Below are 27,405 nucleotides of genomic sequence, written 5' to 3' on the forward strand. Positions count from 1 at the left end.
GGCTTCAAATATGGGCCCTGAATTGTTCTTTTATGCCATTCAGTCCCTCACCTCAGATTAGGACATTTCTGACTTTTCCACGTTCCCCCTGGCATGAGCAGGAAGCGTGAACATCTTTGGCAAGAGGCATCAGAGTCCGCGTTGATTCTAGATGAAGCAGGGGAAGGGCAGGTGCGGATTAATGGGCGGTCCAGCTCTTGCAACGCTAGATGCCCCCATAAACGTAAAAGGCTGGTAGCCAAAAACCTGATTTATTTGCAGGTCCCGACCTTCGAGCTCCTGAAAAATAACTAAGGGAAAACGGTGTCATGTAAGCAGTCTGGTAACTGGAACCATATCAATTCCTGCCTGCACGCTTCAGCAAAAAAAATCAATTTTGAAGGCAAGGAACGCAGGGGATGCAATCATGGGGAGCGGCTGAGTAATGTGTGTGTGTTGAGATGGTGGAGCAGTGTGTGGAGGTTTCATTCTCTATTTGGTCTTCTGTTGTGTAAAACGGGCACTTTGCCATGATTGCCACAAGGTGAAGTTACTACCACTTTGACAAGGAAGTAAGAGAAACATTTTAAATATGGTATATATACAATATTTATGTGCAGCTCAAGTTCAGCACTTAGTTTCCGATAGCAACATGGCGTGGATAGGTGTTTTTCAGTGTAGTGATGAATGTTCACAACTAGAGGCTGGCCTCACTGAGATTATGTATCAAGACCTTCAGCTCGTGAGTTTGTAGACTAGTCTTGATAAGGAGAGTGTCAGTCCCAGTTGGTGAGTATTTCTTTCTCCAATTGTTCTTGCTCTCATTCTGTGTGATTGCATCCTTCTCACGTGAAATCTGGTTCCAGGTTATCACCACCAAAATTCTCAAGGGTGCATAGGTAGGATACATTGTCTTGTCACTTGTGAGCAAACCTTGTGAATATATGGAGATGGGTTTCAGTCTTTCTGTGCTTGTGACATATGAGCTTCAGGGGCCGTATTACAGAAAGGGTCCTGGGGCTTAGCAGGCATGTGCTCCCACTTTGTGCACCCCTGTAGCTCTTTGGTATTACAAGTGGCCGCAGACACTTGTGAGACCCCTTTTGTAATACTGATAGTGCTGGTGCACATGTAGCTGCAGCACTATTGTGAGAGTGCATTCCCGAAATATGTGAATCCCCTTGCCTCTGCGCCTGCACCTTATCACAGATGCGGGGCACAGAGTCAAACCTGCACTTAGGACTCACACTGAAGGTATGCTCTTGAGGGCTAAACAGGATCCCACTGACCCCTCTACTCCCCCAACATCCCCATGCAGGCAGGTGCCGTCACTCACTGCAAGAGGATCACCCATCCTTCTTCAACGTGCAGGTGGATTTCTGCCTGCACTGTGAAACATGAAGAATCTTTGACGCAGCAACTCCGTATATCGCCTGAATGCACCGGCCCCAGAGCAGTGCGAGGTCGAGACGGCCCTTAGAGCAGCACATCTATCATAACAGAGTGCATTTTCCCCATATGCTTCTGACGCCCCAGTTTAAAGGTGTGTCGCGGCGCAAACTGGGAAAGTGCGCCCCATTAGTAATAAGGACCCCGATTTTTCTCCACTTACCTCCAGGTGAACACCATTGAAGAAAGTGGTACTTTGATTGCATTTTTGGCACACATTAGGATGAGTGACAAGACATATTCTGAGATACCGAGATAACATTAGAAGCCTCTCATAAAAGTCTACTCGCATTCAGATGACACCCGACAAGAATTTGACAGTTCACAGTAGATAAATGGACTCTTGTCATCCCATCCTCAGTACTAGCACTTCCATAAATCAAGACTGCAGCCTTATGATCTTTATCTAGGCATGCTCCGAATAAGAGCATAACCATGAAAACACGATTTATCAGTGTATGGAAGTGATACAGGAGGTAACATGCCTTTTTCCATAAAGTGCTGAGAATCTGTGTACTTTTCCCAGCCATCAGGATTGTCCTTTCCTACCCCACAGAGAGATTTCTGCAATAATTCTCTACGGTTTTGAGCTGCCGCGGGTGATATGATGGCAGTATTATTTTGTGTTGTATTAGAATGGTTGGCAGTTGTGTGTGGTGAATTATGGTGTGGCGTTCACCAGTGCAGTGGAATGGGAGACCTGGGGGAAGGGGAGTCACACGATATATGTGGGCATTAACGTGGAGTGTTTGGAAATGGGGGGACGTGTGTTGCATGGTATTACGTGGTGAGGCGCAGTTCAGTGTTGGGTGGTGGGATGGCACTGGTTTGTGGGAGGTTCATAGATAATATAATTGCTTGTCTGGAGATTTTGGACTATTGAGATTTTTCTCAACATACACGTCTACATTAGCTTGGGAGTTGGGGTTAAATCTGAATAATACATTTTCGGGTATCAATCTGTCTAGATGTCAAAGTTATATGAAACTCTATAAATTGGAAACTACATCTTTTGACCAGAAGCCATCATGTGGCTCACTGGTTAGAGGAGGCAGACCTGGAAGCAGAGTTCAGCCAGGGACCAGGGTTCAATTCCCGGCTCGGCGGGGTCTTGAGTCCTAAAAAAAAAAAAAATGTCCCTGGACTCGACAATTCTCGCTCCGGTGCCTACTCGATTCGCGGGTTCACACTCTGCGACTCTGGGCAATAGCTTGCTTAATCTCCACAACGGCCCTCCGCGGCGGGATGCCTGGCTTTCACCTTGCGGATACCCTGCCGGGGTTATCTCACAAGGGAATACCAGGACGGGTTCCCTAAGCAAGCGCTTAGAAACCAGTGGTGATTTGCGCTATATAAATTCCTGTACATTTACATTTACTTGTTGTACAAGTGAATGTTACCTGTGCCACGGCAACCTGGGTTTGCTGCTGCTGTTGTAGTAGCTGGTGCTGGATCAGCTTCAGGCGGTGTCGAGACGCCAGCGGGGTCAACGAAGAGCAGGAGCTGGGGCTGCCTGCCGGCTGGAGTTGTTGGGATACAATCGTATACAGAGAGTCGTGGTCCAGATCCTAGGAAGCAAAAAACCCTGGAGTTAGTCCAAGCCACACAATGGACTGAAGATCAATGTATAGCAACCATTGTGTAACAATACAAACAGTGTGCACATACATAACTGCTTAATGCATGAACAGAGGACTGCAATGGCAATCTGGATAGAGTCAAGACACCAGACGTCTGGTGGGATTTTTATATTAACAATCTCTGTAAGGAAATAAAGTTGCACCACAAGTTGGCTAATAATTCACTGCAATTAGATCTCCCATTCCCACGATGTAGCCTTTTTCTTATCGATCGGTTTATTTTGAGATCCTATCCATGGAGAGACTGAGTTCTTAGCAGGTTTCCAAAAGGGGTGACATTTTAAGACATTGAAAAAAGAGCGGTAATAGCCCGACAGTGCCAGGCCCAAAGGTGCTTCACCCTCACATCCTTGTATATGTCTTCTGTGTACTGCTTCAGTGATGTATCAACACAAATCAATGTTCTAGAAAACAAATGTGACACTGCAAAGCAACTATTACTAGGTACATACAAATGTATGACAGCACAACGTGTGCAATTGAAAAGAGGTTCAACCAACGCAAGTGCTGTTACAATGCATTACCACTACAAAACAAACTTCTACTACGCATATGCCTTTAAAACGCATGCATTTACAACGAATTTTGTTGTAATAGCATGATTGGTAAAGGCATATGCCTGATCGAGGTTTCATTTGAAAATATAAGATAGATAGATAGATAGATAGATAGATAGATAGATAGATAGATAGATAGATAGATAGATAGATAGATAGATAGATAGATAGATAGATAGATAGATAGATAGAAATAGGTTTATATTTCCCGGTCAAATACTTACATTTTCATGGTAAAGGCATGAATGATATTTTAAATATTTCCAAAGATGCTCATGCTAGGTTTATTTGCAGCATGACCATTGTGAGCTGTGGCAAACCTGGTAGTGGCAAATCAATGCCCCTCCTTTAACCGATTATTTAACAAAGAACAATAACTATTAACAGCAGTATAAGGCAACCATTCTACAGGTCGCGTTGTGTACACATGGATGGCTTTAATTGCTATTTTCACCGATAATATTTCCCAAGGTTTATATGTAATTTTTTATTTTGTGCATGTGACCATTGTTGGCTTTTAAAAGAACATAGCAGTGGAATGTATAAAGCCGAACAGTAAACTTTGATCACTTGTAGTTAATGACGCAAACTAATTAGACTAACATTTGAAAGTAATGTCGCGGGCATATTGTCTTTAGAGTAAGCGTTCATAAATTGCCATGGTTGGGCGCAGGCGCAATAACGGAAGCTTAGCTTGAAGGGGGTGGATGCATTACAATAATATTTTCCAGTGCAGTAATTTACTGCCCTCATGTGGATTTTACAAAAAGCAGAGCCCGTATTTCCAGAACTGACAATAGTTCATGGCCCAAGCAGAGGCAGGTGTGACTGCAGTTTACCACTATTTTATGAGATAATTTCTATAAAGGTGTGAGGGGGGGGGGGGGGGGGGGGGGACACAGAAAGCGACCGAGGACCCTTTCAAGGATGTGGGTCAGTTAAGGTGGTGTTCATGCCAGCTGCGGCTTTTCCGCTAAGGCTCAGGAGCGTCGCTCCACTGCTTTAAAGCAGCGAAAGAAAGTAAACAAAATGGTAATAACTCGAGGTTATCATTTTATGTTTTCCTGCTGCAGAAGGTGTGCGGGTGGGGCGGGGCTGCTCAGATGACAGAGAAGCAGGGGGAGGAGTGGTGGTTTGCCCACTCTAAGTGCGCATGAATGTTTAGCCGGCACTCTTGGTTCGGCCAAACATTCATGCACCCTTTGAATGTTCTCCACCCAGGCTGCATTACAGCCTGCGTGGAGAACATACCCAGGCTCCCATTCCCTTACAAAGGGGCGAACACCGGCGCTCAGACCAATCACATGGCTCAGGGGAGCCTGGGTGCTTCAGATTCCGGCCTAAGGGGAGAGATGGAGGAGAGATCCAGCTATCAGTTAAGTGTTTTTTATTCTTTTTTAAAACCCCTCCTCCCCCTCCCCCACCCAGTGCCGGACACCAATGGTTCACGCACTCACGAGGGCTCCAGGGATTCTGTTTTTCAAGTAAGTGCCTTCAGACAGATCCGGTATAGACACAGCACAAGTGATGAGCCCCTTTTAGTATGTGTGCATGTGATGTACGTGTACATTCTAGAAGGCTGTGTTAGACCCCCATCATTTGATGACAAATGCTGCCTGCTAATTCAAGCACTCCCCCCCCCCCCTTTTAAATCTACAGAAGGGAGACCAGCAAGTAACTTCTATGAAACAATATGCAGGCGGGGCACACGTTATGAAGACAAAAGTTAGAGAACGCTGTACTGCTAAACTGCTTAATTAGGCAATTCAATTATCAGGCCAGGCCGTGTTGAAGTTTTCATTTCACATGTAAAGGCCACAGCTGAAAAGACACCTATAAGTGGCAGACCTATTAGTCTGCAAAGTAAGGGCTGTCCTACGAAAAACGCAAAAGGAGCAGTGCTTTAGGACCTGTGCATAAAAGAACATTATCAATACTATTGGCGTGCTAAGAAGAAACGAGTCAATGACGATCCGCATGAAGAAAGGACATGAACGTCGTAAAATCAGAGGAGCTCTTTAATCTACGCCATGAGAACACGTATCATATAAAGTTGTGCCAGATAGAGGAAGTGTTCAGAAGTAATATCGAACAAAACAGAGGCGCAAATATATCCCCGGAAGGCTACGAGTAAGAATCAAATTAGCTGCCTTGAAGAATGGCAAAGTCTCTTCCGCCATTTATAACCCAGGGTAAAACCGCTGCAAGCGACGCTTCAAGTCCTTGAAATACGTGAAGGCACACATCGTTGTCACGTGAAGACGTGCATTGCCAACAGTGATGGCAGTAGGGGACAAACATTAACGCGACCACAGGAAGCATGAGGGGAAACAGGGCGCGTAGAGCTGCCACCAAACACTTCTTGAATACATTAGAGCTGCAAAAAGGAGCTATCAAAGGTGCAAAACAACTTAAATATTCTTCTTCCAAGAACATGTTTTCAATTGATGATTGCATAATTCTGCGCGTTTTACCCAGTGGTAGAAGTGGGCAGGGACGGAAGGGCACAGCGTGCCCCTACTTCTAAAAATTATTTCAGTCCGTTCCCCTACTTCTTACTTTCAAAAAAAGCATCCCGGGACGGCAAGAATAGTCCTACTTAAGACGATAACTTTTTTCATTCAGCTTCCATGGGCTGCTCGCACTTCTCTGTTGAATTCCAGAGGCTGCAGCAGCCCAACACTGAGCTCGCACAGACGGAGGGCAGGCCCATTGTCATTCCGATTGAGGCAGATTATCCCCTTTCGAATGACAATGTGCCCCCCTCTGCCTTTAGCATATCAAGTGTCAGTGAGATTGGAGTTGGTGATTACGGAGGAGCATTCCCCAAACAGAGTGCTGTGGGGAACTTGACACCTTGTGTAATTTGTCAATGTTGTACACAGAGTGAACTGGGCAGGAGCAGTGACCAGACAGAAGAGGCAACAGGAAAGGAGAGGTACTAGGGTAGGAGAGGTGACCGGGCAGGAGAAGTAACGGGCAGGAGCAGTGAAAGACAGGAGAAGTGGCGGGCAGGAGAAGTAGCGGAGAGAAGTGAAGGGACAGGAGAGTTGACGTGTCAGGAGCAAAGACGGGCAGGAGAGGTGAAGGGAAAGTAGAGGTGACGGGGCAGGAGAACTGATGGGGCAGGAGAATTGAAGGGGCAGGAGAAGTGAAGGGGCAGGAGCAGTGATTAGGCATGGGCAGGAGCGGTAACCGGCAGGAGCAGTGAACGGATAGGGGCAGTGAACGGGTAAGAGCAGTGAACGGGGCAGGAGAAGTGATGGGACAGGAGAAGTGATGGGGTTAGAGCAGTGATCAGGCACGAGTGCTGACCGGACAGGAGCAGTGAATGGGCAGGAGCAGTGAACGGACAGGAGTGGTGACGGGGCAGGAAAAGTGACGGGGTAGGAAATGTGATGAGGCAGGAAAAGTTACGGGCCAGGAGCAGCAACAGGAAAAGAGAGGTAGCTGGGCAGGAGAGGTAGCTGGGCAGGAGAGGTGACGGGCAGGAGAGGTGACGGGGCAGGAGAGGTGACGGGGCAGGAGAGGTGACGGGGCAGGAGAGGTGACGGGGCAGGAGAGGTGACGGGGCAGGAGAGGTGATGGGGCAGGAGAGGTGACGGGGCAGGAGAGGTGACGGGGCAGGAGAGGTGACGGGGCAGGAGAGGTGACTGGGCAGGAGAGGTGACTGGGCAGGAGAGGTGACTGGGCAGGAGAGGTGACGGGGCAGGAGAGGTGACGGGGCAAAAGAGGTGTGAGCAGTAGAAGTAATGGGGCAGGAGCGGTGATTAGGCATGAGCAGGAGTGGTAACCGGGCAGGAGCGGTGAACGGGGCAGGAGCAGTGAACGGGGCAGGAGCAGTGAACGGGGCAGGAGCAGTGAACGGGGCAGGAGCAGTGAACGGGGCAGGAGCAGTGAACGGGGCAGGAGCAGTAAACGGGGCAGGAGCAGTGAACGGGGCAGGAGCAGTGAACGAGGCAGGAGCAGTGAACGAGGCAGGAGCAGTGAACGGGGCAGGAGCAGTGAACGGGGCAGGAGCAGTGAACGGGGCAGGAGCAGTGAACGAGGCAGGAGCAGTGAACGAGGCAGGAGCAGTGAACGGGGCAGGAGCAGTGACGGGGCAGGAAAAGTGACGGGCCAGGAGCAGTGAAGGGCCAGGAGCAGTGACGGGGCAGGAGAGGCAACAGGAAAGGTGAGGTGACTGGGCAGGAGAGGTGACTGGGCAGGAGAAGTGACGGGGCAGGAGAAGTGACGGGGGCAGGAGAGGTGACGGGGGCAGGAGAGGTGACGGGGCAGGAGAGGTGACGGGGCAGGAGAGGTGACGGGGCAGGAGAGGTGACAGGGCAGGAGAGGTGACGGGGCAGGAGAGGTGACATGGAAGGAGAGGTGACATGGAAGGAGAGGTGACATGGAAGGAGAGGTGACATGGAAGGAGAGGTGACATGGAAGGAGAGGTGACATGGAAGGAGAGGTGACATGGAAGGAGAGGTGACATGGAAGGAGAGGTGACATGGAAGGAGAGGTGACGGGGCAGGAGAGGTGACGGGGCAGGAGAGGTGACGGGGCAGGAGAGGTGACGGGGCAGGAGAGGTGACGGGGCAGGAGAGGTGACGGGGCAGGAGAGGTGACGGGGCAGGAGAGGTGACGGGGCAGGAGAAGTGACGGGCAGGAGAAGTGACGAAGCAGTAGAAGTAATGGAGCAGGAGCGGTGATTAGGCATGAGCAGGAGTGGTAACCGGGCAGGAGCAGTGAACGGGGCAGGAGCAGTGAACGGGGCAGGAGCAGTGAACGGGGCAGGAGCAGTGAACGGGGCAGGAGCAGTGAACGGGGCAGGAGCAGTAAACGGGGCAGGAGCAGTAAACGGGGCAGGAGCAGTGAACGGGGCAGGAGCAGTGAGCGAGGCAGGAGCAGTGAACGGGGCAGGAGCAGTGGCGGGGCAGGAGCAGTGGCGGGCCAGGAGAAGTGACGGGCCAGGAGAAGGAAGGGGGCGGGGGAATTGACGAAGCAGGAGTGTTGATCGAGCATGAGCAGGAGGACTGACTGGACAGGAGCAGTGAAAGGGCAGGAGCAGACGTTTCCCAGGGCGACTGGAAGGGTAGGGGGCCAGTTTAGTTTGGGGGGGACCGGTTTTGTACAAGTGCAGGAGTTTTAAAAACACTGCAAAGTTCTTTGTATATTCAGCAGGTTTCGGTAAACAATACAAGTTCCAATATAACTTTGGTGATCAATGTACCTGCTGGAGAGAGATGGGAGCATGTTTTGTCTAGTGGCTGTTTTACTCATCTAAGGTAGCGCAGAGGGGTAATATGCCTGCTGCAAAGAACATGTACCACCCATATCAAAGAGCAATATGTTATGTGCATAGTTAAGTGAATACTGCTTTGTGTTCACTTCCCGAATTAAAGGACACTTCAATACATATGGCCTGGCATTTTGGGCTGGACTGTTCACATTGGGCGCAGGATCAAGACTGATTTGCATATGGCTGGGTGCAAACTGGAATGGCACGGTGAGCAAAAAAACAATGGATTTAGGCCTAGATCTCTGTACTGGGGTGAATGTATGACATTGTTCTGCATTCTGTCCATCAATTGTTCTTTTTGCATTTGTCACCCCGAGTGGAGAGGTATGCTCAGACATGAGTCCTGTGTTCTCCATGCCACTTGAATCAAGCTATCCTGGCTGATGAGGGCTGAAAGCCCGAAACCGGTCCTAGGATGCTTGTTTCCAGTCCAGGGAGGACCTGGCCTGGCAGTTCGCGCTGGACTGTTCCCATTGGGTGCAGGATCAAGACTGGTTTCCATATGGCTGGCTCCAAACTGGAATGGCATGGTGAGCAAAGAAACAATGGATTTAGGCCCAGATCTCTGTACTGGGGTGAATGTATGATATTGTTCTGCATTCTGTGCACCAGTTGTTCTTTTTGCTATATATATATTATGATTGAGCAGCCAGCTGGCTGACATGAATATGTAGGAGCCTTTGTGGGTTTCCGTGAGTCTAGATTCTCCTGAACAGTCCCTTTCTCTTCTGAGCCCTGCTTAACACATGTGTTAAGGAGGAGCCCTGTATTCATGACCTCAATGTTTGAGACAAACAATAATCATGGATTCCTGATCAATGTAAGTAAAAGCATTAAGGTAACATGTTGTTCCTGCTTATATTTCACACTCTTGACATAAACCTGTATTCCCTATGAGTGTTTGATTTTTCCTGAATTAAACCTAAAATAAACATGTTTATCCATTGTTTTAATTAAATAACGTTATAAGTTGTAACTGGTCAGTGAAATGCTAAACGTACTAAAAATTGGCATGTTTTGCTATTTCTAGCCACACCCCTGACTCCGCCCACTGATTCAATCTTCGGTTATTCCCGCCCCCTGATTCTCCACCCACAGTTCCCCTACTTTTTTTTCCCACTTCGACCACTGGTTTTACCAGAATAACTAGAAAGGAAGCCGCTGTTGCTTACGTGTTTTTCTTTTCTTTCTTTTATTCAGCAAACTGCGTCCTCGCATCAGAAATTAACGCGAGGATGCATTTTGTACTAGTATATTACACTAAATGACCGATTTTCATTTTGGCGTAATTACGCATAACTTTTCGTAGGCCCCCAAACCCACGTATTTACATAAACTGCACAAATTTCGCACACAGGGAAAAAAAATGCAAAAACTCATTCAGCCTTATGATAAATGTGGAAGGGAATGTTTTAATTGTTAATGACAAATGTTAAAGTAATTGAGTAACCCCATTCCACACGTTAAACAAAGTTAATCCGCTAACTCCATTTCTCACAGCTATTGTTCAGAGTTGGAGATCTGGCACAGAAATGAGAAATCATGATGTGAAATTACATTTTACCACTAGGTAGCAATATTGGATAAACAATGCATTCAGATTCTCGCTGGGCTCATTATCATGCCTTCCCCGAGTCTCCCATCTCTCCATGTTTCTGTCTGGCCTCCGCCAGTCTTTTTCCAAAACACTCTGCCTCAGCTCAGTCATATACTAACCCTTTATTGAACGCTATTTCTCCTTCCTTCTTTGCCTCAATCCATCTCTCTGCCTTATTTTTTTTTAAATAAATCTTTCTCTATACCAGTGGTCTTCAGACTTTGTAATGAAGCTTCTCTCTCATGTAAAATAAAATACAAATTAAAAATATCTTTGAGCCCATACCGAATGTCAGGGCTTTGAGGGTTATTTGGAATCTCCCCCTTGCGTTTGACGCCAACTCCCAGCCATGACATGAGCGATAAAGGGAAATGTGCTGGCCCACTAGAGAGTGGCTCAACCACTCTTTTTTCCACTCATTATATAGAACTGTTTTATGCATAAGCCCCTCTTGATTGGTGCCTATGCAATACCTACGCCTACTCCTACTCTACTGCACCTACTCTATGGCGCCAGTGCTCAATTTGTATTTTTTTTTTTACAAAAATCCAGCTGTAAGAAGCTTGAAAGGTGATGGGAAACCAATTATGTTGAGGATGCCAACGTGATTCATCAGTCTGCCCTCAAGAAATACCAAGGAGCAACTCATGTGGCTCGAAAAGCTTATTGCCCGGTCTATTTCTGAGGCAGATAATTATCCAAGGCAACTGTTTGAGGTGGCTAGTACCTTTTTCTCCCTAAGGCGACTACAAATATCTCGATGGGGCTTTGCGAAGGCCTCTCAGATATGTTTCATAATAAGATTCAAGCTATTTATCATCTTTTTCCAAAACCTTCTTTTAATTCTCTGAGTTCCCTCTTCTGCCCCCTTGCTGTCCAGTTTTGCCCCCATCTCCCTTGAAGAATCCTCCAAGGAACTTGTCAAATGTAAGTGGGGATCTCCTCTCAACCTGTGTCTCCAGCCATTCTTAAAATGGCAATTTCAGAGTCAATCCCATTATGAACAGTGTACCTACTGCTTCCCTTGCTCAGGTTGTTGTTCCGTCTGGGTGGAAGCAGACACGCTTACTCCCTCTACTCAAGAAGCCCTCTGATGACCCAAAGATTCAGAGTAATTTTAGGTCAATTTCTCTCCTCCCCATTAAAGCAAAGCTGGTGTAAAAAAAATGTAAATGGAGAGATTACACAATTTTTTAGAAGAAAACCATCTACTTCATGACTCTTAATCCGGTTTTCGCTCTGGGTATAGCACAGAGACCGCTCTTCTTGAGGTATCCGAAGATATCAAAGCTAATTTTGATTTAAACTTCCCGGTTATGGTAATGCTTTTGGATCTTTTTACGGCGTTTGATATGGTCTCTCATGCTACTTTGCTTGAGAGGCTGAAAGTGATGGGTATTACTGATCACACCCTGTTATGGTTTAAATCATTAATCAGCAACCATAGTCAGGCAGTTTTTTTCCTCCCTATCACCTCTGCAGCAAAACTCTTGATTGCGGAGTTCCTCGGGGTTTGGTTCTTAGCCTTAGCCTTACCTTGCCCCGACTTTCTGGAACGAACTTCCCAGCCCGCTTCGGGACTGCGAGAGCCTTCCTCACTTCAGTAAGCTTTTAAAACCCTATCTTTTCTGAACCCTTTTGGTTTGGCTGTACCATACCATCCTAAGAGCTGAGATACCCCTAACGGGGCGATTCGGGCACTATATAAATTAATAAATATCAAATACCCTTTTTAATGTATATATGTCACCTCTGACCAATATTGTTGAGTCCTTGGGAGTAAGAATAGTTTCCTATGTGGACGGCACTCGACTTCTTCTGGCCCTATTCATGAAAACCCTCCCTCCTCTCAGTTCTTTCAAGTCCTGCCTCTTATCGGTTATGGACTCAATGAATGCCAATTTTAAAAAAATTTGAACTCAGGCAAAACCGAGATTCTTTTTTTTTGGTGCTAAATCTATCCCCGATCATAACACCTGGTGTCCATTCGAGATGCACTCTCCTGCAACCTCTCCCCAGCGGTAAGGAACCTTGGGGACAAATTTGATTCTGAGCTCACCTTCTGAGTACAGTCTGGTTCTTGTTTTCTGACCCTGAGATTCTGGAGATGTATGCTGCATCTTCTTGCCTTGGAACACCAAAAAACAATTGTGCATGCTTTGATCAGTTCCAAACTGGATTACTCCACTAGTTGGACCTCAGGCTTCCTATTTTTCTTATCCAGCATCTCCAAATTATTCAAAACGCTGCTGCATGTTTGATCCTTAAAATCACTCCCTCGGTTTCGATCTGAAGTAATTTGCGCTGGTTTCATTGGCTACTGATCAACAGAATAATCTAGTTCGAGGCCCTCACTCATGCCGTTAGAATATTTAACCTAAAGGGACCTTTATATCTTAGGCACAGGTTTAATTTGTCCTTTAATGTCCACTCATTATGTTCTAACAACCTCAAGTGGTTTCAAATTACCTGTATATATAAGACCAGAAGAGGAGGTATTTCCTTCACCTACTTGACAGCCAGACTTTGGAATGCACGGTCTCTATCTTTGAGTAGTTGTCCTTCTGAAATGACTTTTAGTAAAGGACTAAAAACTCTTCACTTCGACTCAGCTTTAATTTCTTCCTCACTCTGGTTATCGTATTCTGACATGGTGGCGATCCCTCCGCTAGCAGAGGGAGACCTTGGGAGGAAGCAGTGCACTTTAGAAATGTATTGCATTGTATAATAAGCATAATAAAGGAATTGATTTCTATTTAGAATGGAGATATGAGAAAAAAAGTGTGATGAATGAGTGTAGCTTCAGAGGTAAGACACACCCTCTTGCAATCTAATTAAAGCACTCCCTGGCAAGCAGAATAATACACCCAAATAGCCATTAGCATGACGGCGAGACACTACTCTGGGCTGATCCAATCAATCAATCAATCAATCAATCAATCAATCAGGAAATTGTAAGCACGCTACTCACCCGTGAGGGTCTCAAGGCACGTTTTATAATGTGTCAAGCCTAAGGCTAAAAACACTAAGCCAGTGGTTGAAAGGGGCTGCCATAAAGCGCACTCTGTGTAGACTGCAAGCAGTGGCTCATGCCGACCGCCCATGAGAACCCAGAGCATAGGAAGATGCTTACTGAAGGAGTGGGAGGCATCGCCTGAAAAAAGGATTATTATCAAAGGAGTACCTGCAAGTACAAGCCTGTGTGGTTTTTATTTTTTTTCTTCTAGTCGGGGCATTGAAACATCTTTAAAAGTCTTGACAAACTATTGGTTTTAAGAGAAAAAAGTATGTTATACCCATATAGGATATTTGTGTGAGCCCTCTTCATTCACTGGTCTATTCAACTGTCATTCATTTTTTGCTTCCACCCACACACATAGTTAGGGACAACAGGCAAGCCTACTTTAGCCACTGGCTCCCACGACAAGGAGCAATGCCATTCTGCTTGTGCACAATGTTCATATCTGCCTAACATGTTGTCCACTACAGTGGAAGCACTACAAGGAATGCTATCTTAAGTCCGTCTCTTTCTGAACCAAAGGTATAATGATGCCTTTTCCTACCATTGCTCTTTCAGCATCACCCTTCAGTACACCAAAATGTACATATTTCAGTAGCAATATAAACCATTTCGCCATATGGAACCATTACAAGATGGCGCCCACAGTTGTTCTCCTTTATAAAAAATTTGACAGTTTTTTGGTTTGGTTATTTCACCCTTCCTACTTAAACACATGCAACAATGGGACACCCAGCCACTCTAAATACCAGTGAGCTCCAAACAAGTTATACAAAGGTACCATATTATTTTATTTGACGACACTTGTGGCTAAACTGCTGTGGTCACAGTGCGGCGAGTTTTGTGACATAGCTCACTCACTTAAGTGGATCAAAACAGATTAAAGGAAAGTACAGATTACAGTCGAGAGCAGTAAATCAATATTGTACCTTTTGCTTAAACGCAGCCTAAAGTGGTTGCATTAGGAAATTCAGCCACTGGAGGGAGTCGGAGCATAAGAAAGCCTGCAACAATTCTAGAAGTTTATGTACGTTAAGGACTAGATTAGTGCAAACCGTTTTTAGGTCTCGCTAGATGAAAGCAAAGCGAAGCTTTGCTGTCTAGTGCGAGACAACTAAAGTTGTTACCTTTGGGGGAATGTGGACAGCAGACTGTCACGAGCTTTTTGTGGCAGAGATTTGACCTCTTGGGCACGCACGCCCAGCACGGCGCCGTGCACGTCCCCTGCCACAGATTCCCTGAACACACACATGCACACGCAGGCAGGAAGGCACACACATACACGCGCGCAACCCCCCTACTTCCCCCCCACTCACCGGCTCCCTTCACCGCACACACACAGGAGCGCACCTACACACATACAGAGCCCCCCCCCCCGCCGCATACATAGAAGCGTAACCCCCCCCCGCCCCCCACGGGGGCCGCCGCATACATAGAAGGAGCCCCCCCCCGCCGCCACCGCCGCCGCATACATAGAAGCGCCCTCCCCCGCCCGCCGCCGTATACATACAAGTGCCCCCCCCCCACCCCCCCAGCCGCCGCAAACATACAAGCTGCTCCTCTGGCCAGGCTTTCTGTGGGCGCGAGCTTTACATGACAGAAGTCCCGCCCCACGATAGGTTTCGTTTTTTGTCAGTGCGCACGCACGTCTTGTATTTCTAGGCAGGGGAGAGTGGCAGGCCTCAGAGTGCATGTGAGCTTGTCTGCACACTTTTTACTATTTTGACTAAACCACACAATACAGGGTTATTAGTTGAGCCGAACTGCACATCTTTCATCATTTTTGAAAATGTTAAGTTTATTTATTTAGTTTTTAAAAATGTCGATGCTGAAAATCAGCACATATCAACATGTTAGTGTGCCTACTTTTGTCCGCGATCACAGGGCAGTGTGCGGCGGACCCTTTAGGCCTCAGCATGTGCTCCTCGTGTTGTGATGTCTCCAGATGCCCAAGTTCCAACTGCCCCAGCAGTTACGTGCCCGACCGCTGCAACTGCTGTCTCGTCTGCGCTGTAAAGAGGACCCGCTGTGTGGGGACAGTCTTGAGTGCAAGCACCCAGCAGGGAAGCGCATGGCCAAGGGCGTGTGCCACTGCCAGTGCAAGCGGACTTCCAAGGTGTGTGGCAGCGATGGGAGGGCCTATGACAATGTGTAGCAAATGAAGGTGGAGACCCGCAAGGCGCTGCAACAAGGGCTACCCGCCATCCTCTGGACGCAGAAGGGAGCCTGTGAATCGGGTAAGGTGTGCAAGCATCACCAGCTTATTTCACCACCGGGCCTTAACTGAAATCTGCTGTTACTATTTTTGCCAATAACTGGTTTTAAATGAGCTTTCACTTTTGTTTGTGAGCTTCACGTGCCCGGACTTGTTTTGCCCCATGCAGGGCAGCCGCCAGCCCTGAGGGTCCATCACGTCTATTCTTGTTTATTTGCTTCCCGGGCTCGATGTGAGAGGGAGCTCGCCTTTTTCTGCAGCCTCTCTCTGCTGTCTCGTCAGCCCGCAAGGCCCTGCAATGATGAAACCCGGCGCAGCTGGTGTCTTGTCTTTGTAACTAGCGAGAATTCAAGTCTTGCAGCTGGCGTCGCCGTTATGGTACCGAGCGGGGAATGAAGGTAGACGCAGGGCTAGCCTTCAGCTGAGCAAGAAGTGCCGTTCAGTGCAGTTCAGCGAGGCATTATCACGGATAGTAAATAAACTTTAAACTGCCTCGAGGTTCCAAGCAGCGCATATAGGCACTTCATTTTTTGTGTCCGCTTTGACTTTTGTTAGAATGTGTGTGTACATCCGCATGGAGGTGGTGCCAGTGACTGGCAGTCTTTAGAAGACTAATGACCGACCAGTGAATAATGGTCCTTTTCTATAACTCCACTGCCAGTGTTCAGCACTGCAAGGTGCCCGGGGCTTAATTTCTGCGGTGGTTATTTGGATGGGCACTAACACTTCGCTTTCGAGCCGGGTCGTTTTTTTTTCATGATCGGACTTTGACCCCCAGCCAGAGTGAGAAAGGTAAGACAGGATGAGTAAAAAACATAAAGGAAAACCGTGAAGAAGGAAGAAAACAGGGATGAAAACCACGGCACAAGAGAGAGTTGAATGGCAAGTGAAGGGGGGCCCAATGTGCCATCAAGATCAGGCAGCCTTGGTGATTCGGCGGTCCCTGCTTATGGGCTCATGAGAAAAGCCCCGCATTCCTGCGCCACTTCTTTATTTATGGATTGATCGATTACTAATTAGGTGCAACCTGCCACTGTTAGTCTTTTGCCATCACTTCACTGTCAGTGTGCAGCACTGCAGGGACCGGCACTATTTAACGCTGCCTGAGCTCCGTGTTCTCCTGCCAGCCATGATGGACATAAACATTGTTGCAACAACAGCGAAAACAGAATCCTTCTTAACTTTTGAAAAATGCAGTTCTTAAAGTCTTGGGACTGATGAGTCTTGCTAGTGTCAAAAAGTGACTCCCTGGCTATTCCTTATTGTTGTGCTTAAATTCCAATAGGCCACTCAGCCTTTTATCCTTCTGAGGTCGATAACATGAGAACCAATGTGTTAGGAAAAGCGAAACATCTGTCATATGCAAACAGTGCAAAGAGACCCCTCGGGTGAGTGTGCGTCCTACACATATGCCTGTTAGGTTATGTGATATAAAGAGGTGTGTGACTTGAGGAAAAGACTGCGCAGTATACACGGATATCAACCATTTTCATGATGTGCCACCAAATCCTGCAAAACCAGCCCGAAGAACTGACTGACAAATTATATATGCCATAAAAACCTTAGTTTACGCTCCGGATGCCAACCCCCAAGGAAATATTTTATTTTTTTGCCAGCAAGATGATGTACATTACAACCCTTAGCTGGGTGAGGGGTGTGAAGGTGGAAACACATACTAATCATAAGGAGAGGCTGTTACAGCCTCCTGCCGCCAGGAGGACACGAATCTCAAATGTTTACCTTTTTTATTTATCCTTATGCACACACAGCTAATAGTCTTCCAAACCCTGATGTAGGCTGTGAGAGCAGGTGTTTGGGGACTGACCTGAAGCAAACAAGCCGGAGTGAGGGTAGGGTAGAGTGCCAAGGGAGGGCCAGCAGAAGCCTCTGCTACCTTCCTTGCAGCATCCCGGCCTTAGTGACATTGGAAATTATTTTAAAATTCTACTTAAAACGAGCATATTGCTTTGCACGCCCCACCAGCCACTCTAATATCTGTATTGAACACCTTCGTGTGGTGGGATTAGTGATGAAATAGCTTTCTTGCCAAATTTCAGCAATAAGAAATTACTGAACAAGCATTGATAAAGCCAATAGGACTTGCCTGACCGACTGGGTTTGTCAATTTGTTTTCATTTGGATTGCTGCTGCACGCTTTTTATTGAACTACTCTTTATGAAGTTGTGACATAATAATTTATCCCAGCAGTATGCGCTATTGCTTAGAATATTAACAAGTCAGGACAATTTTAGAGCAGATGTTTCTAGACTGCCTTGAAAAACCTCTAAAGTTGTGTACTTTACGTACATTTTTGGAGACTCGATTGGCTGGAAGAAGGGTTGTGCAGTTTGTGAGTAACACAGATATAATGTTCAGTAACCATTGCACACTAGGCACCCACCCTTTTCCTCTCCAGTGAGGCATTTTATTTCTCTCCTTCAACTTGTGTATCTGATGCTTACAGTGGTTTAATCATTTTGCTATTCCATGGCCATTTCCTTTTTGTGGCATGATTTCAGAACATGTTTAGCCTTATACATCTGTCAGCATGATTTGTATGAAGGGGGCCTAGGGATGGCTAACTTCTATCTGAACTATTTAGCATCCACGATTAGTTCAGTGGGGGGGTGGGTGAAACTCATCCTCCTGGTGGGAACGAGGTGCATCATCAGAGCTGTGTGAATAATAACTGCGTCAGCCCCGTGCGTGAGGTGCATCATCAAAGCTGTGTGAATAATTACTGCGTCAGCCCCGTGCGTGAGGTGCATCATCAGAGCTGTGTGAATAATAACAGCGTCAGCCCCGTGCGTGCGGTGCATCATCAGAGCTGTGTGAATAATAACAGCTGTGAGCCCGTGCGTGAGGTGCATCATCAAAGCTGTGTGAATAATAACAGCTGTGAGCCGTGCGTGAGGTGCATCATCAGAGCTGTGTGAATAATAACAGCTGTGAGCCCGTGCCTGAGGTGCATCATCAGAGCTGTGTGAATAATAACAGCTGTGAGCCCCGTGCTGAGGTGCATCATCAGAGCTGTGTGAATAATAACAGCTGTGAGCCTGTGCATGAGCATCATCAGAGCTGTGTAAATAAAAACTGTGTCAGCCCCGTGCGTGAGGTGCATCATCAGAGCTGTGTGAATAACAACTGTGAGCCCGTGCGTGAGGTGCATCATCAGAGCTGTGTGAATAATAACAGCTGTGAGCCCGTGCCTGAGGTGCATCAGAGCTGTGTGAATAATAACTGCGTCAGCCCCGTGTGCGAGGTGCATCATCAGAGCTGTGTGAATAATAACAGCTGTGAGCTCATGCCTGAGGTGCATCATCAGAGCTGTGTGAATAATAACAGCGTCAGCCCTGTGCGTGAGGAGCATCATCCACATTGCTCAGGTCATCCAAATTCCTGCACTCTCTACCACACTGCTTTCAAGAACAGCATACTCTTGCACACACTCTCACTACTCACCAATTCAAAGTTTGCTAAAATATTTATGCAACGCATTGTCATACACAATGCCAATAACTCAAACTTTAATGCTGCGAGACCTATTGCATTGTAAATGCTTGTTGTGTTCATCTTTTACTTTTAACTGGTGGCTATTTGATGCCAGCCGGCTCCTTAAAAACAAGGATTTATTTCTAAATAAAAAACTCCAGGAGTTCAAAACAGCCTCTCTTCATTCAGCTCCTCTGAGGAGGGGTTAACAAAATTGTTGTGGGGCATCTCCGTTGCTGGTATAGTTTCGTTTGCATGCAAAGTATTTTGTGCACAGCTTCAAAATCCATTTTATTTATTTATTGGTTATTTTATGTAGTGCGGACTAGGTAATGGGGGTTAGGAGCACTTTAATTCACCAACCCCACCGCAGCCTCAAACGACATCACTCCCTCCCAAGATCTCTGCGACTCGCTATCCTCCTTCTTCTACAACAAAATTGCCGACATACATAACAGCTTCGGAAACAGTTCCAACAAACAATCCTCTCCACCCCCCTCAGAACCTACACCGCCCTCTAACAACCTCAGCGCCGGGAACCCAATCACCACTGAAGACACCATCCGCCTAATGAACTCCATCCACTCTGGCTCACCAACCGACCCGTGCCCCCACCACATCTTCAACAAAGCAGACTCCATCATCGCACCCCTTCTCCGCGATGTCATCAACTGCTCCCTCATCTCTGCTACCTTCCCAGAAAGCTGGAAACATGCCGAAGTCAGCGCCCTCCTGAAGAAACCCACAGCAGATCCCTCTGAACTTAAAAACTACCGCCCCATATCCCTCCTCCCATTCCCGGCCAAAGTCATTGAGAAAGCTGTCAAAAGCCAACTCGCCACCTTCCTAGAATCCAACAACTCCCTCGATCCCTCACAGTCCGGCTTTCGAGCCAAACACAGCACCGAAACCGCCCTCATCGCAGCAACAGACGACATCCGTACACTACTGGACAACGGAGAAACGGTGGCCCTCATTCTACTCGACCTTTCCGCCGCGTCGACACTGTCTGTCACAGCACACTCATACAATGCCTCAGCAACATCGGCATAAAAGGAAAAGCCTTGGACTGGATCATCTCATTCCTAGCTGGAAGAACTCAGAGTCCGTCTTCCCCCATTCAAATCTGAAGCCACCAAAGTCATCTGCGGTGTACCACAAGGATCATCACTCAGTCCCACCCTCTTCAACGTTTACATGAGCCTACTCGCCTCCATCGCGCGTCATCACAACCTTAACATCATCTCCTACGCTGACAACACCCAGCTGATCCTTTCCCCCACCAAAGACCCCAACACCGCCAAAACCAATCTTCACGAGGGCATGAAAGAAGACAAAACGGAAGTGCTCATCCTAGGACCATCCCCCTCTGCATGGGACGACTCTTGGTGGCCTGCGGACTTGGGCTCAGCACCCACTCCCACAGACCACGCACGTAACCTTGGTTTCATCCTAGACTCCTCACTCTCGATGACCAAACAAGTCAACGCCGTCTCATCCTCCTGCTTCAACGTACTTCGTATGCTCAAAAAAATCTTCCATTGGATCCCCACCGAAACAAGAAATACTGTCACCCACGCACTGGTTACGAGCCGACTAGACTACGGAAACACCCTTTACGCTGGAATTACAGCCAAATTACAGAAAAAACTCCAACGCATCCAACACGCATCTGCGAGACTCATTCTGGACATCCCTCGCCAAGACCACATCACCGGCCACCTAAAAGACCTCCACTGGCTTCCCGTCAACAAGAGAATAACATTCCGCCTCCTCACCCACGCACACAAGGCCCTCTACAAACTAGGGCCCGAATGCCTCAACACTCGACTATCCTTCTACACACCCACCCGCCAACTAAGATCCTCCAATCAAGGCCTCGCCGCAGTTCCGCGCATCCAAAGAACCACCATGGGAGGTAGATCCTTCTCCTACTTGGTGGCAAAGACCTGGAACTCACTACCCACTCACCTCCGCCTCACACAGAACCACATCTCCTTCAGAAAAGAACTTAAAACCTGGCTATTTGATAAATAATGAACCCCTCCCCAAGCGCCTTGAGACCCTCTGGGTGAGTAGTGCGCTATACAAATTATTGAACTTGAACTTGGATAAATTAAAGGATAACTTATCTAGAGTGAGAACGACAAGTATCCCTGACGAGAAGCAGCAGCACAGGTTCTTAACATAACCTGAGAGAGAAAAAATTCAGGTCGGTAACCCGAAATGACAATCAAAAAGGAGAAGAGGGAGACGGACGTGTAGTCTCCCGGCTCCCGGAGCCCTTATCTCCCGCACAGCCATCCTGGTCGCTATCCTGCTATTTGGTACCAGCGGGATGTTTGGAAACGTTTCCTGACTTTGCGGGTGTTCCTCCGATGTCCCTGCCTGCCTGCTAACTTGGGGTATCGTCGAGACTCACGCCGACCCCTCTCCTGGTCCTGGACCCGGGTCCTGCGATACAGCGCACCGCCTGTGTCCACTGCAGCTGCGGGGGCCGATCGCTCTGGAACTGTGCTGCCATCCTTTGTGGTCGTTTACACCGGACGCTGGTGTGGAGGGCGCTGCTGGCCAGCTGGGAGTCTATCTCATCTCCTTCTCCGTGGGACTTTGAAGGTGAGCCGCGCCTCGCTCTCTCCAGTGCTGGAGATGCCCCGGGCCACCGGGGCTCCTTTCTTGCCTGGCCTCTTCCTGACCCGAGCGGAAAGGGACGCCTCGAGTTGAGCCGTCCACGATTACGAACTTGTCTTGTTCCGCAAAGATTGACTATTGTGCCACGGCGCTGACCTCGCCGGTGATCCTTTGTTGTCCCTGGAGGCAGTATTAAGACGGCTGGTTCTCCAACAACTATGGCGGACGGTGCCTCGGCTCCCGCCCGGTTTGCCCGGCTCATACCCGATTGTGAAGCGGACCTGCCTACTGCGCCTCGCACTGAGGGGGTAATGAATAATCTACAGTCGTTTACTCTTGCTTCTGTGCTTTGTGCCCTCACTCGACTGCGGAATGACTGGCGTGAAAACTCGAGACTGTTAAGGGAGAAACTGGATGGGTGCGTGACTGGATCATGCGATACTTTGCCTGGTCTCTCCTCTTGCAATGTCTACCAGCCTCCGCTGATCTCCGTCAATGATACATTGTTGCCGCGGGAGTGTGTTCCTAAACTGCAACTTTGCGTGGATACAGAGAGTGAGCTGCGATTTAATCGCCCTGGCGCTGATACAGTGTCTCTTTCCCCGGTGCGACACTCAACCTTGCCTACTGAGTCCACGGGGCTGCTGCTACAACATCAGACTGTCCCTATATACTGTGCCTATTCAATGGAGACATTGACACCTTTTGCAATGCAAAGATTTATTATATTGAGAATGCAGCTCCTTCCATGTGTCGGCTCTGGATGGGACTGGCGACGTCCATTTTGTCCCGGGACATTCCTTCATCATCGAGTGCGGCCATTTTGTCCCTTTGTTCTCACTGGGGCGGGCTTTCTCCTTTTTTCCTACGGTTGTGGCCTTTCACGGGGGGTGGGTACGTGGGGACGCCCGAGATCGGGCCAGGGCTAGGCGATTTCTTTAATGTGATGGACGCATTGTTGGGCGGGGACTAGGATGGGACTGTTTTTGTTTTTTTGTTTGATTTACTTGCACATTTGGAAATGACTCTCCCCACCTACAGTGCCGCTTGCTACTTTTGTCGTGCTGATGATACTTGGGGTGGGGGATGCTTACGGGGCCGATGGAGACCGGGAGTATGTTTACTTTCCTCCTCCCACTTTCTCTGAGAGTTGGAGATTGGGATCGTTTTTTCTCTCTCTCTTTACTCTCTTTCCCACTTGGGGGTCTCTTGGGGCGACAGGCATGCCTATTGGGGGGGGGTGGGCCGTGGCCTTCCGCTGGTATGCAGGGTGGGGGGGATGGGATGTGTTTTATGTCTTCTCTTTGTTTCTATGGCCCTCTTTCTTTCTCTTCTCTTTCTCTGTTTCTCTCTCTTTTACACCTCTTCGCATCCCTTGGGGTTGGGGTTCCGTGTCATTAGGGAGTTTATGGTATTCTATCATTATGTGACATAGCGGTGGGTCCTGGTTCTTTATTAGTGGTCAAATTATTTTCTGATAACTGCCTTCCTCTATCACGCCTCCTTCTGGGTGCTCCTTGAATCATGATAGCTATCCTGGTCAATGATTAGCCTCTACTCTTTTCGTAGTTTTATAAATTGTACTCAACAAAATCATAAAATTAAACCTTTTTCTATCCTTATGTTATGGTTTTATGCTCCGCACGCTACTCTTCGCTCAGAGACTGCTTTAACGGCGTTCTGTCCCGATGGTGTTTTTTTTTTTTATCCTTTTCTCATATGTCATAGCGGCCGGCCCCGAGGGGTTGTAGGCAGACGCTGTGTATTGTGCACTCTACAAATAAAGGTTTTTAAAAAAAAAAAAAAAAAAAAAAAGGAGAAGAACTGTGAGGTCTTTTAGGAGGGGACTGTAAGGTTGGGGCCTCATGCCCTCATACTGATAAATGAGGGACACAAACACACAGTATTCCGGTGCAGTATCTGAACCCCGGGCACTTGCGCCCGGCCCCTTTTATTAACAGCGTCACCTGACTGGTGACGCCTGTGGTGGGTGGGTGTAGAGTGTCTTACATCACATTTCAAACACTAGACTGTAAACAGCCGGATACTACATCCCTCCCAAATTTTAACAAAAAGAAGCAAACAAAAGTCCAACCTGTAACAAAACAAATAAGCAAAAAACACCACCAAATGAGTCTCTTCAGGCCGTCTGCTGACCAGTGTTAGAGTTCTAGAACGCAAGGTGAAGACGCTTAACTCCACCTCAGTGGTGTAGTTCAAATCAGCCTGGTCTCGTGGTGTTGAAGTCTGTGTACAGAGTTTCAGTGTTGGTGCATTTGGAGCTGCGGTGAAATCCACTTTGGTGTCGGAGACGATCTTTGTGAGTGAGGCCTTCCTTCAGAGGTGGCGTGCTTGGGGGCTCTCCTTACTCCTGACTGCTGAGCGACATTCGACATGCCTCTCTCGCCTCGACTCCTCTGCCATTGGTGCCTCTTGGAGGGCTTTTCCTGCTGGCTGCCATGGGACCGCGTGCTTTGTGTGAACCGCGCGAAGGCGTCGCTGGGGGACTGCCAACGGCCTCACAGCCAAGTCGCTCATGTAGCCTCTGAGGGCGGTGTTGTTGTCTGGGCGTCCTTGCCGTTTGGACTCTGGTTCTGCACCTTCCTCTTGCGATTCTGTGGGTGACCAGTCTTCCGCCGTGACCTTTGTTTTTCCAGCGCCTGATGTGGAGCTGCGGCCGACACATCTCTCCTACTCAGACTCCCTTTCCACAGGAACTCCGCTGAGGCCCTTGTCCCCTGGACTGCCATGTGACTGCGTGGGCTGTGCGGGCCATCTCCTAGGCCATGCTTAGGGGTCGCTGCAGAACTCCCAACAGGGCCACTGCGAAGTCTTGTGTAGTCCCCAAGGGCGGATATTCCAATGGCCGGGTGTGCTCGACATCGGCAGGCTGTAGGTTGTCTGGGGTGCACAGACTGTTCCTGGGTGATTCGCCTCTTTGAGCTCCGGTTTTTGGGGGTGTGTGTGGATTCACTCGGGGGGTGCGATGCTCCTTAGTGATGATGCACCTGGAAGGTGGTAACAGGATTTTCGTTTCTTCAGGGGCAGACAGCCGGTGATCTTCTGTCGGGATGACCTACGGAAGTGAGGAGGGGTTGAGGGACTTCGTGGCACTGATCTGTTGTCTGCAGGCAGGTGCACTGCGAAGTATGGTGCTATCGATACAGCAGCCGGTGACAGGTGAGAGGACAGTCGAACTGCGAAGCGTGGGGTCAGGTCACAGATTGCGCTGCTAGCGGCTTTCGGTAGATCCTCCCGCGGAGCTGTCTCAAGTGATGTCTCTGTACCCCGATGGCTGGCTTGTGTGGATGAGCACCTTCCTCAGTGCTGGTGCGAGTTCTTGGTCCCGTCGCTCTTCTCTGTTCCATCTTGAGCGCCTGTGATGGTTGTCTGCCCTGTGGCATCATGCCACTCTTCTTTCCTCCCTTCGGAAATGTTATCGTGCCACGCTCTTCTTCTTCCGAACAGGTTTTTCCTTGGCTGTGGCGTCCGGACACCGGTCTCAAGTTTGCTCCACATGGACGTCACACTGGTCGCGTCGTTCCTAGGACGGTCTTTTCTCTTCTTTTGCGGACTTGTTGCAGGCCTGTCCTGTCAGTCGGACTTGCATGTACCTCTTGCGCCTGGAGGCTGCGCAGTCTTGGCGGCTGCTTCTTCCTTTCTTCCTGTGCGCTTGTCCAGATTGGTCACTCTGCATGACAGGTTCCTTTGTTGCTGTGCGCTGTGGCATCCGGTCACGTGTCACTGTGCTATCGGAGCATCTGTTGCTGTGGCGGCCTGCCACGTGAGGTGTGCAACTCCTCACTTGCCTGTCGTGGGTCACAGCCGACTCCGTCTTGAGGGAGTGTGAGGGAGGACACTCTGAGATGCCTTTGGCCCACTGTGGGTTTTCGCTCGGGCGGTGGAGACGTGGATGCTCTCCTACCTGCGTTCAGCAGTGCTTCTTTGTGGAGATGTCCATCTCCTGGGCGCTTGCTCGTGCGTCAGGTCGCTGGCGCTGCCTTCTGCGCGCATCTGGAGCAGTGCGCTTCGTCTTCTTCTGGACGCTTTCTTTATGGCACTTGGGTTGCCTGTGGTGCCGATTGCGGTTGTGCCTGTTCACCAGTAGGAGCGGGTAGTGCGATCTCTTCTCTGGTGCTGGCGTTGGGCAGCCACGTGTGGTGCTTGCTCTGCACCAGTCTTTTCTTTTCCCTTTTGTAGGGATAGCCACCTTGAGACGGTGTCTTGTGGATCTTCTATCCTTGCTGGTGGAAGCGGTCGTTCGAGTTGCTGCTTGTGTTTGGGGTTACTTGTAGTGGTGGCTGTTCGGCACTCGGGACGTGTGACACATTGTCCTTGCTGGTGGTGTGTGCACAGTGCATGTTCTCCTTGTGCCTTCATGGGCCGTGCTTCTCGGTCCTATCACCTTCCCTGGACCTTGCTTGTCCTCTTGCTGCTTCTCTTCGCTGGGGTAGCTGTGCTTCTTGGGGAGTCTTTGCTGGGGATATCCGTCCCTCTCTCTCTTGCAGTGAACAGTGGGTAGCTGACCTGGAGCATGTGGTGCTTGCTTGGCTATTCAGTAGGGCTCAAGGTGTCCGGGCAGTGTCTTTCACCTTTGCTGGAGTTTTCCACAGGGCCTTGGGGAGATATGACAGACTCCTCTGCTTAGGGAGGATATTCAGTTGCAGTATGGGCTACTGCCGGGTAGGTATGGGGTTGCTGCTTGCTGTTAGTTTCCTCTTAACTTGTCAGTCTTTTTCCGTGCAGTACTTTCCAATGGCCAGTAGGTGGCAGTGTAGCGCTTTTCACAGGCACCAGCAGTCTTTAAGTTTATTGTGGGCCATTACCTTCGCTGGCGGTGCTGGGCTTCGGTGCAGGTGGGAACTCTGGTGCAGAGCCTCTCTCAATGCGGCAGGGCTCAGGACAGTGCTCTCCCTCGTAACACGGTGACACCTGCAGGTGCTCTTTTCACTCTCTCTTTGAGCAGACGTGCAGCTGCCCACGGACACCAGGTGGCGCTGCAGGTGCTTCATGCCTGCCACAACGGTGATCTGCGGCTGCCGTACGGCCGTGCCATAGAGCGCTTCCCGTCACACCATGCCATGGCGCCTTGTTGCATGTGGTTAGCTCAAGGGAGAGTGCAGAGGTGAGTGCCGGTTGGTGCGCAGGGTCCTCACTGACCAGCACTGTTCAGCGTCATTTTGCCTAGCTGCGCTGGACACGAGCCTCAAGCTGGCGCAGCCGGGTCTCTGTGTGCGGGCGGGGCGCTGGTGCCTCCAGCTGCTCTCGATGCAGGGGGAGAGAGAGTGCAAACATGCAGGCTTAGGTCAAGGCACTATTACCCCCTGACAAAGCTAAACGGATGGCTGGCCTCCACTCTTTTACTGAAGCTTGCACCTTCACCCCCGGGCTGTGTGGGGCCTTTGCCTAATATCGCCTGAGATGGGAGTGGATCCCCTGACTGCTGGCCTGGTTGCACTCTTCCTCGCGAGAGTGGGGGATGGGCACAGCTTAGTTGCTCGTAAGGCCGGGGAGTGGTTAGCAACTCCACTCTACGTCCTCC

At 48.9% G+C, this 27,405-nt stretch overlaps 1 protein-coding gene across 2 annotated transcripts in view; it reads right to left on the reverse strand.

The window, feature by feature from the left end:
• LOC147661180 (uncharacterized) overlaps nucleotides 1–27,405 on the reverse strand; it is a 224,153-nt gene that overhangs the window by 62,596 nt on the left and 134,152 nt on the right. For both annotated transcript variants that reach the window (XM_086951259.1, XM_086951260.1), the window contains exon 7: nucleotides 2,829–2,996. In XM_086951259.1, the coding sequence (XP_086807385.1) occupies nucleotides 2,829–2,996 (168 nt within the window). The remainder of the gene's footprint in view (nucleotides 1–2,828; nucleotides 2,997–27,405) is intronic.

This window comes from Lissotriton vulgaris, unplaced genomic scaffold (genome assembly GCF_964263255.1).
Source record: "Lissotriton vulgaris unplaced genomic scaffold, aLisVul1.2 SCAFFOLD_1407, whole genome shotgun sequence".
NCBI lineage: Eukaryota > Metazoa > Chordata > Amphibia > Caudata > Salamandridae > Lissotriton > Lissotriton vulgaris.